The 18,004-nt window shown below is 42.1% G+C and overlaps 1 protein-coding gene across 7 annotated transcripts; it reads right to left on the bottom strand.

Annotated features, from left to right (window-relative positions):
- Positions 1-353: 353 nt before the first annotated feature.
- Positions 354-17,852, bottom strand: RABEPK (Rab9 effector protein with kelch motifs). 7 transcript variants are annotated; one of them, XM_031450450.2, is made up of 8 exons: positions 17,834-17,852; positions 12,148-12,206; positions 9,558-9,715; positions 8,072-8,224; positions 3,853-4,098; positions 2,953-3,102; positions 936-1,085; positions 354-665 (listed from the first exon to the last, which is right to left on the bottom strand). In XM_031450450.2, exons 1-8 carry the CDS (start codon positions 17,846-17,848, stop codon positions 376-378), a joined length of 1,221 nt encoding a protein of 406 aa, XP_031306310.1. In that variant the 5' UTR covers positions 17,849-17,852; the 3' UTR covers positions 354-375. The 7 variants fall into 7 exon arrangements, with proteins under 7 accessions (XP_031306310.1, XP_031306312.1, XP_031306311.1 ...); XM_031450452.1 differs by having other exon boundaries at positions 3,937-4,098; XM_031450451.2 differs by lacking the exon at positions 17,834-17,852 and adding an exon at positions 13,655-13,699.
- Positions 17,853-18,004: the final 152 nt, after the last annotated feature.

The following is an 18,004-nucleotide window of genomic DNA, read 5'->3' as shown; positions in this document are numbered from 1 at the left end:
ACCATGTGACAACAGTCTGCTTCTCTTTCTGAGAAGCAGCTAATGAATATTGAAAGCACTTCAACGTGTTAATGTCCACTGTGATTTCTACAGCTTTTGTTGGATGTAGCAATTACGATTCTGCAACATTCTTGTGATTTGTATTCTTAACCAATCAATTACTCAATTATCTGGATTGTATTGCTGGTAAAACCCTTTATATAATAGAGGTTTTTGCACTGGGCTATCTAGTTTATCTCTTCGACACCTAAGTAGTAAGAGCAAGAGGGATATAATATATAGTGCAGAAAATATTCTGGGGCTTTAAAACAACTAAGAATTAAGCTTTTCTGAAAGTAATTGACATTTAAAAGTAATAAAAATGTGGGTTTTTTATTAATCAACTACAGTCACAATACAGTCATCATAGATTTCCCCTTCTGTATTCATCCCACCAAATACAAAGCAAAGTGTGTCAGTCTGACTTTCTTCATGTGAGTCACCACCTCGGCTTACTCCTTTCTCAGTGGAATCTCCTTTCTCAGCATCACAGTGTAGCGTGGCAGCATTTGAATCTTCTTTCTCAGAAGTACACATCACTGGCCATGGAATGATACACATGGAATGGTCCAATCGTCCAGGGGGTAGAAAAGTATCAAATTTAAGCAAGGTCCAGTGCTGCTTGTCTATGTTGGGGGGAAAAAAAAGTCACTGTGTTTAGAAATTTCCAGAAATGCTCAGTGGTGTGCTGTATCATTTGAGCCCTAACAGAAACAGTCAATAAAAGGGGAAAAACCTAATGGCATTGTTACTGTTTTGATGTCATTCCCTAAAAATGTGGTTTTCATTCCTTTGGATTTAGATGTAAAGGGACCAAACTGAAAAACGTAAGTATTGTGATACTTTTCAAAGAATGTTCACTTTTGTTTAAAGACACACAGTGAACAGGTGCTCACCTATATGATACTGGTACATTGTGTCCAGTGCTCCTGTGGGAGTCATGCCTCCAAAGACATATACGTGTTTCCCCACAGCCACAGCTGAGTGGGCAGCGCAGCCTGTGGGAGCTGCCCCGGTGGGACTTAGCTTCTGCCACTTCATGTCACCTGCCAAGAGAAAGAACATGTTCTGGCACAACATGGCCCAGAATGTGGTTTCAGCCTTAACTGTCAGACTCCTACAAGCTAGCAAACCAGTCAATGAACATCATTCATTAAGAGCTCAGAGAGAATATAGTAAGGTTTAGTGTACACCGAAATTACCTGGGGGAGCTTGAAATTCTGTTTGGGTAGTTCAGGGAAGCGGGCTAGGGGTGGGCTCAGTAATCTATAGTTTTTGTTTTGTTTTTTTTTTCATTTTTTTTTAATGGAAGTACTAGGGATTGAGCCCAGGACCTCATGCATGCTAAGCACACACTACCACCGAGCTATATCCTCCCCACCATAATCTCTGGTTTTAACAAGCATCCCAGGTGATTCTGATGTAGGTGGTCTTTGGAGCATCCTGAGGAATGTGATGCAATCTTTGGTGACTGTCATCATCAACTATTTTGGAGCCCAGAAGGAGGTGAGGTTCCAAGTGTGTGTGTGTGTGTGTGTGTTTTGTGTGTGTGCATACACGCCTGTATATTTTAAATACTAACATTTCCTTAGAAAGCAACTTTGTAAGCAATGGCTAGACACTTTAAATATTTTGCTTACTTTATTCTCAAAACAGTCATATGAAATTGCTCTTATTTCTGCCTAACTTACCTTCTTCTTACAGATAAAGAAACAGGGTAAGAGAGGGAAAGAGACTTGTCTAAGATCCCACAGCTAGCAAGCAGCAGAGCTAGAATTGTACTCAGGTCTGACTCCAAAACCTGTGTTCTCTATGCCTCACTCAGCACCTACTCCCAACCTATTTCTGCAGGGATATTTGTACCTTTCAGACAAGCATTTAATTGAGACAAGGTATCACTGGATTTTAGGTTTAGAAAACCACTCGGGTAAGAAAGGAAAAATAGCCAGGAAGTAGTTCCTCATGCAAGAGAAAAAGACTTTCTTTTTAAAAAAAAAAAAAAGCATTAAAACCCTGTTCAACTGCCTGCAAGGAACGCTTCTGTGAAGATATTTTCCATCTGTCAGTTCAAGGCAGGAGTCCAGCATCTCAGAATTAGAAGGGAGAATCACCAAGTCCAGCCAAATATCCTAGCCAATGCAGGGATCCCAGCCAGTGTCACGTGGCTTCAGATGTCACCAGACCAGAGAACCCATTGTTTGGCAGGGCAGCCTGACACACTGCACAGCAGTTCTCATGCCTTCTGCCCACAGTTTCAATTCTTGTAGTCTGGAGCAATGCAGAACACGTTCATTTGTCATCCGTCCACTCATCAATAGATATGCACTCACCACCCGCAGCCTGCCAGACACTGTGCTCAGTGCTGGAAATACACAGGGGACAAAAGAAATAAAGTCCCTGCCCTAAGGGAGCTCATAGTCTGAAAGAATGACCCAGAAAAGAGTCCAGGCTCTTGAGGGCACATCAGTCCTTCAGATACTTAAAAACAATTCTCACGTTCTCCCTAACTTTCCTCTTCCCAGTGTTTTTTAACCATTTATCATCACAGTTCTGGTTGTCCACCTCAAGACACACTCCAGAAGTTATCCAAGCCCCTCACGGGCATGAGGGTAACAGCTAATGCTCTAAGGAAATCCAGTCGGGAAACACAAAGCATAATGAATTATAATGAAAAAGCAGGGTTATTGGAAGGGTAAGAAATAGTTAATGGGTAGGGACATGGCAAACGCTCAGGAAATACTTGTTTTATTGCTATTAATTTTCATTATTGTTCAGGTCACATTTGACAGAATCTAGTGAAGATTCTGCTGACTAGTCAAGTTTACCCACGCCTAGAAGCAAGGCTATAGTCTGTCAAAGCACATTTTATTTAATTCTAAGTAGATGAGCCCCTGTGCTCTCCATCCAACTTACTGATATCAATGCAATGGAGATCATCATAGAATTTGTCCCCTGCCAAGCCTCCATGGATGAAGAGCTTTGTCCCTGCTGCCACCATCACGTGACCGTGCCGGGGGGATGGAGGATTTCCAAGTGTCTCTGGCTGTGACCAGGTCAAGGTGTCTAAGAAAATAAATTCATTGACATCAGATGACAAAGCTACAAAGCAAGGACACGAGGAATACACCCATCTCACCTCCCAGCAAGCAGAGATGCTCCAAGCAGATAGCAACCTGTAGATCTTTCACTCTGATTTGCCAACCCAACCCTGGCCCCCTTCCCTCTACAGCCTTCACAGCATCAGATGGCACACTTCCAGAGCCAAAGCATTCACTACCTAATATGCCTGGCCCTTCTACTGAGCATTAAGGAAACCACACTTTGCTTTGATTTAAAAAAAGACCTCCCTTAAGTTTCTTCAACCTAGAACTGCCCCAGAGTTAAAGAGGAGCCTGCTTCAGAGTCTTCTCTTTTTTAAGACAATACCCTTAATTAAATTGCTGGAACAGTGGTGGGGGGGAATAGACTACTTTTAAAGTTAGCAGGGCCTGCTGAAATGGTTGTATAGGATAATGGTTAGAACATGGGATTTGGTGTTAAAACTGGGATATTTCATGGAATAACCATGAGGCTTTGCACCAGTCAATTCTTAGGAATGGCTAACAGTGTGTACCTGTGTCTGGGGAGTGGGAAGGAAAGGCTTAAGGGGAAACTTGTACTTTTTTTACCTTATAAACCATACTGTTTAAAATTTTTTAAATTGATCAATTACTCCTTTTTAAATGCAAGTTTCACTATGGGTAGAAGCTATCAGCTAAGAGATACACTGAAGAAGTCTAGAAGTGAGACAGAGCCATGTTGTCATTTTCTAACCTCTGCTTCCTACGTCAGGTAAGCTGCAGGCTGGGTGGCCCTGACCAGGTAAGTGGCAGCCCCAGGGTGCCCCGCAGTCCATACTTGCATCAAACACATGCAGCTTCACATCCTGCACCGGCTGGGCACCTCTCTCTCCGCCCCCAAAGACATACAGCTGGTTTCCAATGGCTGCCGATGACATGTGGAATGTTCTTGGGGATGGTGGTGGGCTCGTCACCTCTGGCGTGGTCCAAGTACCAGTTTCTGATCCAGAGAGAAGGCAGGCATCAAAAACACCCAGGCTTAGGGGAATCTGACATTGACTCTGGGGCTGGGCTGGGTCACCTTTCGAACCCCAATCCCCAGTGGGGACAGTGTAGATCCAGGCAGGGATCTCATGCCACTAAAGTCAAGGAGGGTAGGGGGCAATCCTTAGAATTTGCCTAGATAGACTCAAATTCCCAAGATTGAAAAGTCACAAGTATAATTAAGAATGAGGTCAGTTTGTTTTTGGAGGCCTTCAAACATCCTCTCTGAATCCTCTTCCCCTTTGCTGACTACCCTGCCCTATGCCCACTCAGAAGAGCCCAATGTCTGCTAAAATTCATTTCCACTAGATGCGAGAAACCAAATGTGCCGAGTTTCTCAGGATATGTGGCCATTAAAGGAAAGTAGACAATATTATCAGTTTCAGTAGTGGTAGTAATAGTCCCTACTAATCGGTAAGTGCTATATAAATATTAGTTTCCCCATTTTACAGATAAGGAATTAAAGCAAAGATAGATTAAGCTGGGATTCAAATTCTGATTCAGTAACACCAAGATCTATGTATTTTCCACTCTTCTGTCTTGAGAGTAAAACTTCACCACCTGGATAGTGTATAGAAGCTTCCTTCTTTTCGAAATGAAGCATGAATTTTATAGAAACACATACAGTAACTGAGCACCTTCCTTGTGCAGAACCGCTTCCCTGAGCACTCTGCCATCCCCACTACCCTCACTCAACCCTGGGAGGCAGGTGGAAAGCATTTCTTCCTTTGCACATGAGGGAACTGAAGCTCAGAAAGTGTAAATCCTTTTCCCCAGGTCATTGTGTTGGTGAGTAATAGAGCAGGGCTTTGAACACACATCTGTCAAAACTCCCATACTCACTCCACTATAACAGACCAGGAATTATTTCTTGCCTGAGAAATTCTGTGCCTATTGCAAAGGTCTTCTTCACTCAGTATACAAAGTGCCCCATGAAGCATTTGTAATAGGTGTGAAACTCAGAATATGAGCCTAGAGACCAAGCAAGTCTCAGCCTATATCCAAAGCAAAATGTAATTGTCTCAATGAACTTATTTATAAAACAGAAACAGACTCACAGACATAGAAAACAAACTTATTTACCTAGGGGGCTGAGGCAGGGGGGAGATGGGAGTGGAGGAATAAATTGGGAGTTTGGGATTTACAGACACTAAATACTATACATAAAATAGATAAACAGCAAGATCCTACTACATAGCACAGGGAACTATATTCAATACCTTGTAATAGCTTATAATGGAGAAGAATATGAAAAGGAATATATATATATTATATATATACATATATATATATAATATATATATAAAATATATATATAACTGAACACTATGCTGTATACCAGAAAGTAACACAACACTGTAAACTGACTATACTTCAATTAAATTTTTTTAAAAATGCAATTGTCTCTGCAGCTACAGATCTTGGAGAGCTTTTGGCTCTGAGAGGGAGTTAGAAGGTGTCCAACCTCCAGGGTAAGAAGATCCTGGGATCGTGTTGCTGCCAAGTCAAACACTAGTACAAATAATCAGGAAGGAGTCCCAAGCCAGTTGGGGGACTTGCCTTAGTAACAAGAGCAACTAATGACTCACAACATTTTTCATATTTCTTGGGCATGGTGTCAAATTATACTTTCTAGGAGAGAAAAAGGATCTGGTGGAAAAATCAATTCCTTTGACAGAAGCTTTCCAAATTCTTACTGTATTTTATTTAAATAGATTCCATCATTGAAAATCAAAGGCCAGAGTTCCAGAACTGATTTCCATCTGCCAAACCATAGTTACATCAACCACAACAATGACGACTGAGCATTAACTACATGCCAGATTTGAGTTACTTTAAATTCTTGCCAAACTTAACAAGGTAGGAATTATTACTATCCCAAAGTGACAGACAAGACCAACTACTGTACAAATAAATCTACTGTTGATAAGAGGAAACTGGGCAAGAGTTGACTGCCATGTGAAAAATGTCCAGGTTATTAGTAATTAACAAAATGCATACTTAAACAATTAGATACAAGTGTTTTTTTAACCTATCAAATTAGCAGTGATAATTAGCAGTATTAAACATGCTTGGAGAGAGGGTAAGTTGGAAAAATATTTTTGGAGAGCAATTTGGTAGCATGTACTAAAAGCCTTAAAGTTCAGTGTTTTATCTAGTTTTATGTATAAAAATTTCTGGGCATGAATGCTAAGACAACAATTTGAAATACAGTCAATGACTTCTGAACAAAGATGTTCACTGCTTTGTTACTTACAATGATAAAAATCTGAAGACAACGTAAATGTTTAAAAAAAACAGAGCAATTAAGGTATTGTCATAAAACTGAGCATTACAGAGCCATTAAAAATGATTTTAACAAAGCCTTGTTGTTAATAGGGAATCATTTCTGTGGTAATTATGAAATTAAAAAGAAAAAGACACAATAGTTTAGTGATGAAACAGTACGATCTCAGGCTTATAAAAACGCAGAGAAAATAGACAAACAACAAGATTATACTGTATAACACAGGGAACTATATTCAATATCTTGTAGAAGATGAAAACGAATATATGTATGCTCATATATGACTGAAGCATTATGCTGTACACTAGAAATTGACACAACATTGTAAACTGACTATATTTCAATGAAAACATATATAAACAAAATCCCCAATGGGTACCACATGGTACCCCTTATAACTCCTTGAATGGAATATATCCTCCCAAAAAAGGAAACTTAAAATTTAGGTATATCACAGTTTCAGGCCTCTGAGTATCAGGGCTAGAGATATACAAGTGTAAGCTTCCTATGTGGAGGCCTGGAAGTCGTCACTTTGCAGGGCTGATGAACAAGTCTTTTTTTTTTTTTTTAATTGAAGTATAGTCAGTTACAATGTGTCAGTTTCTGGTGTACAAGTCTTAATATCATAGAATTGGGCCTATTAAAATTTTTTTTAAATGCAGAGAAAAGACAGAAAGGAAGTACACAGAAACTATTAAAAGCCTTAATGTCATAGGATTGTGGATGGCTTTTGTCCACTTATTTACACTTTTCAAATATTTTACAATGAATATAAACCATATTTACAAAGAGAAAAGAAATCTATCTGACAAAAAGTCAAGTCTACCTCCTGCAGGTGGTTCAGCAATATCCTTTCAGTAGTGATGCTCCTGAACCGCTTCATCTATGATAAAGCTGCCAATGAGACTGGTCAGGAACTTTGCACTTTTTGAATAAAAGAAACATACTAGGAGGATCTAGGTCAGGGTTTCTTAACTTTGGCACTATTGACATTTTAGATCAGATCATTCTTTTTTACACACAAAAAAATGTTTAATGGAGGTACTAGAGATTGAACCCAGGACCTCATGAATGCTACATATGCGCTCTACCACTGAGCTATACCCCACCCACCTTGACCAGATGATTCTTTACTGTGGGGGCCTGTCCTGTGCATTACAGGACATATGGCATCTCTGGCATCTACCCACTAGATGCCAGTAGCAACACCCTGCCCTGAGGTGTGATAACTAAAAAATGTTTCCAGACATGGCCAAATGTCCCTAGGCAGGCACAACTGCCCCCATTTGACACCTCTGATGTAGGTGACTTGGGTTCTACCTGCTTCAGTCACTGACTCTCTGGTGACTTTAGGAAAGTCACTTCCCCTCGCTGGACCTGATTTGCCCACTTGGCATAGCTGTTCTCTGAAGTCTCTTCTAGCTTTGGCTTTTAAGGAATTGATCATTGTACACATTACGAGGAAAACAAAATGGAATTTTATTATTTTCAGATTCTGTTAGAAGTTAAAATTCCTATTTTTTACAAGGTCAGCAAAGTTAAATGGATTAGTCAGTACAATCCAAACGGGGTTTGGTACAGGAACTGGAATTGGATTTATTCCAATTTATTTTGGTAAGTAAAATAACCTTTGGCTACTTACCAGGATTCAGAACTTGTAGGCAATTTCGATTTCCTGACTGGTTGGCACCTCCAAACACCCAGATGCTGTGAGGCGTGCAGGAGGGAACGAAGCTGGCATGCTCGTACCGGGGCAAGAGGCCCTCCGAGGTGGCTAAATCCCACTGGTGCGTTCCTAGAAAACATTTCATCAAGTTCCTAGATTCAGGGCTATCAATGCTTATACTGGTTGACAAACTTGGGGGAGGGTAGTAAGGAGAAAAGGGTCAAAAGCATAAGTGAACAACCATCAGATCACTTAAAGGGAATGTGGTCAACCTACAAAAAGTTCTACAGCAGACACTTTGGGGACTGTCTACCTAGTCCATAACCCTCTTGTATGGGAACTGTCCCCACTCTCCCAACTCCAGGGACAAGTCCAGAAGACTTGGTTGTACTACACTTTGACTTTCTAGACTTAGCTGATAAGGTCAAAGGTAGCCACTGGACCCAAAATGGGCCAATCAGATCCTCTCTCCCAAGAATTTGGAATTCAAACAGATTTCTGGATTTGGGTGGCCATCTTCTATTTGGGTGTGGAGAAGCAGACAAAGCCCAAGTACGCAGAAGAGAAGAATGAAACACCTACATAAAGAAGCAGATCCCCCCAGAGAGAGTGAGGGAGGAAGTAGACAGTCTTCGACAGCTTTCCAGTTCCTGCTTCCACTCTCCTGAGGCCTGAGGCTAGGCCAAATTTCCTGCCCTTGGAGTCTCCCCCCTCCTTTTTTTTTTTTTTTTTGCTGGTTTAAGAGAGTTTCTGTTACCTGCAACTAAATGATTCCTGGCTTTATAAAACAACTTCACAGTCTCTTAACACCTAACTGATTAGTTATTTTAATCAGTAAGCAGCTTAGATAAGAACTTCACAGGCATTATCCTGTTTACAAATGCCAAGTGAAGCAAGTTATTTCCCCCACTTTAAGGGACACTGAAACCCAGGAGGTTTAGGTGGTTTAGCCAGTCACAAAACTAGTAAGTAACAGGTCACAACAGAGTTGTAACTGAACTGGACAATGAGCTTCTTGAGAGTGGAAAGAGATTAATTTACCTTTGATTTCCTAGAGCAAGGTGTAGAAATTCAAATTCCTGTGCAGGATTGGAGGAAACTGGAGAATGAGAGCCCCACTGATAGGTGGCAGCTCAGGTACAAATAACTGTCACCATGTAGACATACAGGCCTACTGATGTCAGATCTTCAAAATTATCAAGAAAGGCCAAACCACTTCAAGTTTTATATGCAGGCTCCTGTACATTTGGTTAGTAAACAACTGAGATCAAAACAATAACAGCAATGTTACATGGACCCAATAAAACATGTAACAAAACACCAGGTTTCTTCTGATGTGATGTTCATCTTCTTAGAGGAAAATCCTGCTGTCTGGTCTGAACCAGCATTCTTAAGAATGGTCATGGCTGGCAGCACAAAACCCTGCTCTCTGGCCATAGGACTTCTCAGCTGCTGGTCTTACCCAGATCCATGGTGTGCACATCTGAGAAGCTCCTGTTTGGATCTGCTCCCCCAACAATGAAGACCTTCCCACTCTTGGAGTCACCAACAGGGGGTAAATATGAGCAGCTGTGGCCAACCCGAGCACAGGGGCTGTCTCCAGTCAAGGTCAAGGTGTACCTGAGGAAGGAAAGATGTATTCAGGAGGCCTGAGCAGAGACTAAATGCAGCAGTGTATTCTTTCCACTCCTCATGGAACAGTAACCAGGATGAAGGGTCTTATACATACACAGACATTTAAGTCATATCCAGCAAAGTAGCATTTCCTTGATTAACAACGGTACCTTCCACTTGCACATGACCTTTGACTTTTCAGTTTTGTCACTACTTTCATTTCACATTAATCTAGTGGAGATGCCCTGGGTTAGTAATTGTCCCCATTTGGTAGATGGGGAAACTGATACCCGGAAATGTTAAGTGGTCTGTCCAGGCTCAGGTCAGTAGTTAGGAGCACAGTTTGCAAATTCAGACAGATCTAGTTCAAATCCCAGTTCAGGTGCTTTCTAGATATGTGACTTTTTGGAAATCTCTTAACCTTTTCCGAACCTTAGTTTCCTCATTTGTGAAATGAAGATAGCAATAGTTCTCACCTGTGAAGAGTAAGGTGCAATCTTGTTACAGACTCAGTAAGTGATGGCGAGCTTTATGTGCAATCACATAGGAACCAATAGTCCCAAAGCTCTTGCCACTAGCCAGTGATGCTTCACTCTGCCAACAAATATTCTCCACAATTCACTGATTTTTAAGACCTTTTCCAGATTACTCATAAAGCTCGACCTGATGGAAGCCAAAGTTAGGACTTTGAAAAAATCAAATACAGGACCCATTCACTCTGCTCTCTAAAGTTATTCTGAATGGTGACAGAGAAAGCACACTTGAAGCTTCCTAGTTGGAAAAGAAAATTCTGTAGCTGTTTTTCAGGTTCAGTCTTATTTGATCTCTCTGGCATTTGGTACTCTGGGCTCTTACCTCCTTCTCATACCTTTCTCCTTAGCTGGCTTCCCTACACCCCTCCCTTTCGATTCTCTTCCCACCTGTCTGGCTGTGCTTTCTGTTTCCTACTCTGACTTCTTTCCCTCCAGGTTTCCCCCAACCCTCATGGATTCTTTTCTCTTCTCCTCAGTCTAGTTTGCTTACCTGATCAATTTGACGCTCACTGACGGCTTCAGTTACCACCCATCTACATATTGTTCATCAGTGATTTCCAAATCTCTATTTCTGTTCCAGATCCCTCTTCTGACATCCAGATTCACATATTCCATTACCACCCGAAGGGTTTCTAACAATGTACCATGCCTGCTGCTAAATTCATTACAACCCTGGTTTCACTGAATCTGCACAAAACCCTTTTGAGAACAGTACTAAAATCATCATTTGAGTTTTACAACTGAGGACGTGAGGCTTAGAAAATTTAAATAACTCATTCAAGAGCACACAGCTATTCAGCTACATGGTGAGTAAGACAAAAGAAGTCCCTGCCTTCATAGACATGACAGACTCATGGGGAAGAAAAACATTAAACAGATAATTTCACAAATATCAATTTCATTTCAATTGTGCTATAAAGGAGCATAGAACATATAATATGACAACATATCATAGGGGACCCTACACTGTTCGGAGAGGTTGGGGAGGGGTCAGAGAAAGCTTCCTGAAGAAGCACCATTTGGTCTGTGATCTGAAATATGAGTAGAAGTTAGCTGGGCAAAGAGAAGAAAAAAAGAGAAGGGGAAAGAGTGATCCAGGTAGAGAGACCAGCACATCTAGTTCATGAATGGGACTGCAATGTTACAGGAAGAGGAAAAAAACAGGATGAGTTAAGGGACTTGAGGCAGGGACATATCATGCAGGGCCCAGTGGGCCATTTTAATGACTCTGGTTTTTATCCTAGACCAATGGCGAGGCCCCAGAGGGTTTTAAGCCAGGGAATACCATGATCAGATTAATGATGGAGACAGAGCAAGAGTGGACACAAGGAAGCCAGAACAGTGGCTCTCCTCCAAGGTCCAGCAGAAGTATTGCTTCCTCTCTAGAGCCTTCTGTGAGCCCTGCTTCAGCACTGATCACTTTTCATCACCATCACCTGCTTAGTCTGCAGCCCCCACTACTCTGAGTCTATTCACCTTTATACCTTCAGCACCTACAAAGCAGCTGCCCCTGATGGGCCAGTGTCTGTTGTTGAATGAAGGGCTGGTTGAACCAGCAGTCAAGAAACAGCGAAGTCAGTTTTATTCCAACCCAATTCCTTGAAAATCTGAAAAAAGTGAGTCACGGCTTGGGGGAAGACACAGTGTTGGAGCTGAGGATGCCAGATGGTCAGTGCCTTATTCTTGCTGCTAAATGGATTTTAATAAAATCAACATCTGCTCTGTGATAATTATTGCCCCACTATCTTTCCTCTGAAGACTTTCTCAGACAGTGTGAGTCTAATTACCAGAAACTGCAGACAGTTTCATCTCTACCCTTTTTCATAGATGACCAAATATGTTAGTAAACTACTTATAAATGAAACAAAAACTCATGTGTTTCTGTCTGAATTCTTCCTTACAAACCATGTTGCTTTCCTGGGCTTTTCGCCAGGCTCCAAGACTGGCAGCTGCTTCATGGTGTCCTATACATAAGAAAGAAAGGCACTTTTTAGACATTTGTCTTCTACCTAAAACATAGAACACAACAAATCAGGTTACTTCCCTCTTTAGAAACTATCCTGTTTTATTCATTCATTCATTCATTCATTCATTCAATGAAGGTACTAGGGATGAACTTGGGACCTCATGCATACTAAGCATGTGCTCCACCACTGAGCTATGCCCACTTCCCAAAAAACTTTCCTGTTGATGTACCAATTTCTAGGGCCTGATTAATTTTAATAACCATTACCAACTTTTTGATATAAACTTATCTTTTGGGGAGGCAACTATAACACAACCCTTTTTTTTTTTAAATGGGGGAAAGGCAATCAGGTTTATTTGTTTAACAGGGGTATTAGCGATTAAACCCATGACCTCGTGCATGCATAGCACTCTACCCTCCCTGCCATAACACAACTTTCTTAATCCAATTACAGGATTTTTTTTTTTTTTTTTTGGCTAAAATTTTCTGTATGTATGTGGTTTTCATGGGGGAGGGGTATATATTTAAATCATTTTCAGACATTATAAGGTGTTTATGTTCATCAAAAGATACACCATTTTAAACGGCTGAGAAGTACTGAACTCGAGGATAAATCCTGGCCTCAGCATGACATTCAAAGCCTTTTGGCCTCAATCTTCTTTTCAGGAACTCACCTCTACAATTTCTTGCTATAGTGGGCTGTTCTTACTATATTTGTTCCTCTAAAATGGCAGGCCCTTTCATAACTTGCATTCTGTACTGCTTCCTTTACCTGAAATATCGTTTCCCTTCTCGTCAACTAGCAAACTCATAGTCAAACTCCGAAGCCCAGCTCAAATGTCCCCTCCTCAGTAAAACCTTCCCTGACTTTCTGCACTCCTTGTACATCCTCAAGTTACTTTCTTCTCCTCTGAAGGTATCTATTAGGATCACCCTGAATGTAATTATCTATTTAAAAGTCTCTAGGCCAGATTGTAGACTAAATTCCACTGGACCAGATTCCAAGAGAGCTGGGCCTCTCAGATTCAGAGAACCTATCAATGGGCCCGGTATAAAGAAAATGGATGCAATGGGCCCGGTATAAAGAAAATGGATGAGATTTCTGAGAGGTGAATGGGTAAATCCAACCTTCAGCCTAAGCCACTGACTGCTGTTTCCAAAGCCCAAAGCTCAGTGGGGTAAACTTCATATGGACCAGGACTTCCAGCAGCCGCCCCTGCCAGGCCCATCCCCCAGTCCCAACCCCGCATGGCAGCGGTAGGGCATAGAAGACAGGGTCAGGAGAGAACAGGCTGGTTCCTCTCCCTCAATGTAAGGGAGCCCGAATAGGTTTCCTTAGCGCCTTCCACCCGGCCCAGCTCCACTCCCCTAAAGGATACAGCCGCCCCCACCCGTGACCGGTTCAAACCCTGGGCCTGGAGACCCCCAAGCTCCGGACCGCATTACCTGCGGCTGCTCAGGCCAGTCCCGGGCCGTGGCTCCGCCCCAATAGGGGCGGGACCTGGACCTTCGCTCCTCCCCCAGGTCCCGGAAGAGCGCCGCGGCCAACCGCTTCCCCGCCTCCCTGTCCCCAGGCCTCGTCCCCTTGGGCGCGCCCTTGGAAGGGGGTGGAGAGAGGTCCTCGCGGCCCGGGGTGTCCACCCCGCTGTGTGTTTCTCCGGAGCTGAACTGGCCGGGTCGTCCTTGGGGCCCTACCTCCCCGCGGAGTCAATAAGCCATGGCTACTTGTAAACGATTTACAAGCGAAACGCCAGGGATTGGGCATCCACTTAGGTGACCCAAATCCCCTTGGCAGCTGGGCTGTCCTAAAGGAGCTAGGATATTTTCAGTTCCAGCGGTTGTTAGAAATGGTTTCTGAAAGGGAGTGTGTTAAAGGTGCTTTCCTAAGTGTGAAATCTCCGTGCGCAGTCTTTGGGCCAGTTCAAGCTTTGGAGCCTTAAATAGCCGACTCATTCCATAATTAGTGTCTGTAACTATGGCAGGCACTATGCTGAACCAGGCAAACCCGGCCCCTGGCCTTCTGGAGTTTACAGTCTAACTAAAGAGAGAGATTAAATAGAAAAACAAATAACTAGGTACGTTTTTTAAAAAGTGTACGGAATAAAAAGTTCATCAAGGAAAGTATCTATTCTTGGGGAAGTTACTTTCCTCTGGGCCCCAGTGTCGCCCATCTGTAAAACGGAGCTAATAAGACTTTTGTGACATGGTTATGGTGGGGAATACATAAGCTACTGTATATAAAGTGCTCAGTGCCCAGTGGCTGGCAACAGAGCTGGTCCTCTGTAAAATGTAATGCTATTATTCCTAGCTGGAAATGAATTCTAGACGCCAGTCCTGAGTTTGAGGTGTTCATCTGCATTATTTCTGGTCTCCTTCATAACCATAGGTTCCCTGTGGCTTCCTGAAAGTGGAAAGGTGGCTCACCTGTGTCTATGTTTCAGAGAACCCCATAACCACTTAGGAGGGCTGAAGCCAGTTGTATCCCAGGAAATGGAGGAAACAGCTTAGGAAGGAAACCTCAGGAGCTCCTGCTGTACAGAGGTTCCTCAGCTCTAGAATGGGAATGGTAATTACCTACCTCAAAGAGGGAGCAGTTGAGAGGATTTTATGGTACTGGTGAGAGACCAACTTGGTAAATCTTTTAGCTACTTGAAACCATAACAAAAATTTATTGACAACATGGAATTCACTGTCTGCAGCCCTCTTCACTGCTCAAATAACCTATTTCAAATACCCGGAGTCTTGCTGAGTTCCCATATTAATGGAAAAATCTCCACTGACTATCTGCCAAAGAGGAGTTTCCTGCTCTCCTTCAGCAAAGAAAACTAAGGCCAGGTTGGCTCTGCCATATATCCATGTGCATCTAGATGGAGATTCTGGCTCAGGGGCTGCAGAATGTCTTTAGGCTAGATCCATTTCAAGATGCCATGCTGGAGTTGCATGTAGACAAGAAAAATTGGAAGAGGTTTGTGGGCAAAATAGCAGTCAGTTTTCATTGTGAGACCTATGCTTTTAGACTAGAAATCACATTTCAGAAAGTGTTGGAATGAACTTTTGAAATCTATTTTTAAACTGGAATTCAAGGCCCAGAGAAGCTAAAACGACTAATCCACATAAATGGCAGAACCAGGAGCCTGGATATTCTGTTTCGTACAAAGAAGATTGAGAACATATTCTAGTCAGCAAGCTCTGTAGGCTGTCTCTGTAACAAACCACCCAATGTGTCTATTACCTTATCTAAGAACTCGCCCAACACTGAGGACAATTCCTTCCTTTCTCTCTGCTGTGAATGTCAAGAGTGAGGTTAACTGAATGAGGTGCATCTTCAGGAGGGAGCTTCTTACTGCCAGACAGTTTGATAATGTGAGGACTGCCCCCTATTTTCATTGGAAGGGCATAACATCTTTCATTACCTACTTGTTCACTGACTTATCAGTAAGGGAAGCAATGATGCTAGTGACACCTTCCTTTCAAGTAATTTACAGTTTGTAAAGCATGTTCATATCCATCTCCCTATTTGTCTCCCTTCCCAATTCTGAGAAAGTATCTTGAGTAGGATTAATTCTCAGTTACTGAGGTTCACAGAGAACAAGTGAATTGTCAGCTGTTCAAAGTAGATTGTTAAAAAAAAAAAAAAAGCATTTTTGAGCATCTTTTCCTCATTTGGTATTTTTTTCTCCAAAAACTCTAACCGTATTATCCCTATACTTTTTTTCCCCCCTGAAGTCTTAAATGTTATCTCACCTCTTCAGAAAGGCCTTTCCTGCCTAGCCAATGTTCAGAGCTAACACTCATACTGCACTCACTGTACACGACATTGGGTTTTTTTGGGGGGGGGAGGTAATTAGGTTAATTTATTATTATTGCTTTTTTTATGGAAGGACTGGGGATTGAACCCAGGGTCTTGTGCATGCTAAGCACATGCACTCTACCACTGAGCTATACCCTCTCCCCTGTACATGACATTGTTTTAAACCATTTCCGTATGTTGATTCTATTAAACTTCAGCACAAGCCTAGAAGGTAAGTATTCTTATCATCTCCATATGAGGCAGACACTGTTATTATCTCCATATTGGAGCTGAGAAAACTGGAGCAGAAAAACGATGAACAACTTTGTCAAAGTCACACAGGGAGTAATAGAGGCTGGACTTGAACTCTGGCCATTTGGTGTTTGAGTCTGCACAATTTACCTCCCTTGTATTGCCAACCTGAAGTAGGCCTCTTCAATCCCATTTTTCTTACAGTGCCCCTTCTTTCTCTTTTCACCATTAATCATACTCAGTAATTAATTATTTGCTCTTTTATATGTTTGTTATCAGATTGTAAGTCCCACAGGGCAGAGATCATGTTTGTCTCATCCACATCATAGGTACTATGTAACTATCCAATAAATGAAGAAATATATGCTTGTGGGCACCATTCTACAACAAACTTTTAAAAATTAATTCTACTTTGAGACAATTTCATACTTACAGAATAGCTGAAAGAATAATACAAAGAACTTCACCCAGAGACCTCAATAAAGTTTAGCCAAATGTTGCCAAAATACACTTTAGGGCAAGAGGTTCCAGTCTAGGGTCACTTGAACAACAAATATTTACTGAGCACCTGCTACTATTGGATTATCTAACAGTCTCCTAACTGGTCTTTCGGCTGCAATCATTGCCTCCTACAGTCTTATACAGCAACTGAAGCAATCCTTTTAAAATGAGTTCGATCATGTTACTTCCCTGCTCAAATCCCTGCCATAATTGCCCGTTACATTCAAAGTAAAAAGCAACGTTCTTTTTTCTCATTTCCTCTCACCTTGACCCAACCACACTAATCTTCTTGCCATTTCCCAAAGATTCTAGACATGCTTTTGTCTTAGGGCCTCTGCATACTAAGCATGTGCTCTACCACTGAACTGTAACCCCTACCCCCAACTTTGTTGGTTCTTAAAAATGCATCACTAGGTCTCCCTTACCCTGCTGTTCTTTTCCCCGAGCACTTATCACTTTCTAATACGCTCTACAGTTATTGTATTTGCTGTTTATGTTTTGTCTCCTGTACTAGAATATAGCTGCAGGTTGAGGACAGATATCTTTGTCTATTCTGTTTGCTGAATATCCCAAGCGCCTACAGCTCTACCTAGCACATAGTTAAGTGTTCAATTAATGGCTGTTGACTGATGGAATGTTGACAATATACTGTCGGTTCCTGTGCTTGGTGCTGGAGGTACAATTACAACAAAAAACTTCCCTGGCCTCGTAGGACTCACATTGAAGTATACTTAAACCACCCAGATCTGTTCCAGTTTGGCTCCTCTGCCTATTCCCTGTGAGATCTGGGCAAATTACTTACCCTCTCTGAGCCTTCCTTTCCTATTAATCATTATGAGGATTAGGCGGAAAAACAGCATTTGTATAGCGTTTAGAATAAGAAGCGCTTTAATATTTGTTTCCTTTCTTTCCAGGCTGGCAAGCTGGTAGCCTGACATTTCTGCCATGGGTTTAGGCAAGGTTTTCACAAGGCCTTGGAAAGGGGCAAACAAGCTTACCCAATTTTTAACTGAAGCTATTCTGGTGAGGGAAAGCTTAAAAGGGTCGGAATGAGGAAACAGGGAATGGCTGGCGTCACCTACTTCGCCGTTTTGCATCAGGTAAGCCTCGCTCGGTCCCCAGAGGTGCAAGTCTACAGGAAGGGAAGGAGGGAAAAAGAGGAGTGTTTGGCCACGGCGGAAAACTACAAATCCCAGCACTCCCTGCGGCAGAAAAACTACGGGTCTCAGCAGGTTTCCTCCCCGGCCTCTGGG

The sequence above is a fragment of the Camelus dromedarius genome, chromosome 10 (assembly GCF_036321535.1).
Source record: "Camelus dromedarius isolate mCamDro1 chromosome 10, mCamDro1.pat, whole genome shotgun sequence".
Taxonomy (NCBI): Eukaryota; Metazoa; Chordata; class Mammalia; order Artiodactyla; family Camelidae; genus Camelus; species Camelus dromedarius.
The sequence above is the reverse complement of the archived record's forward strand: the minus strand, read 5'-3'. Positions and strand labels throughout refer to the sequence as shown.

Excerpts from the sequence above, each read along its gene's own strand:
- RABEPK (XM_031450450.2), bottom strand. Across the intron at positions 8,225-9,557 it reads TGTGCACACCATGGATCTGG|GAACGCACCAGTGGGATTTA; the intron begins GTAAGACCAGCA and ends AATGTTTTCTAG. Across the intron at positions 4,099-8,071 it reads CCTACAAGTTCTGAATCCTG|AAACTGGTACTTGGACCACG; the intron begins GTAAGTAGCCAA and ends TCTCTGGATCAG.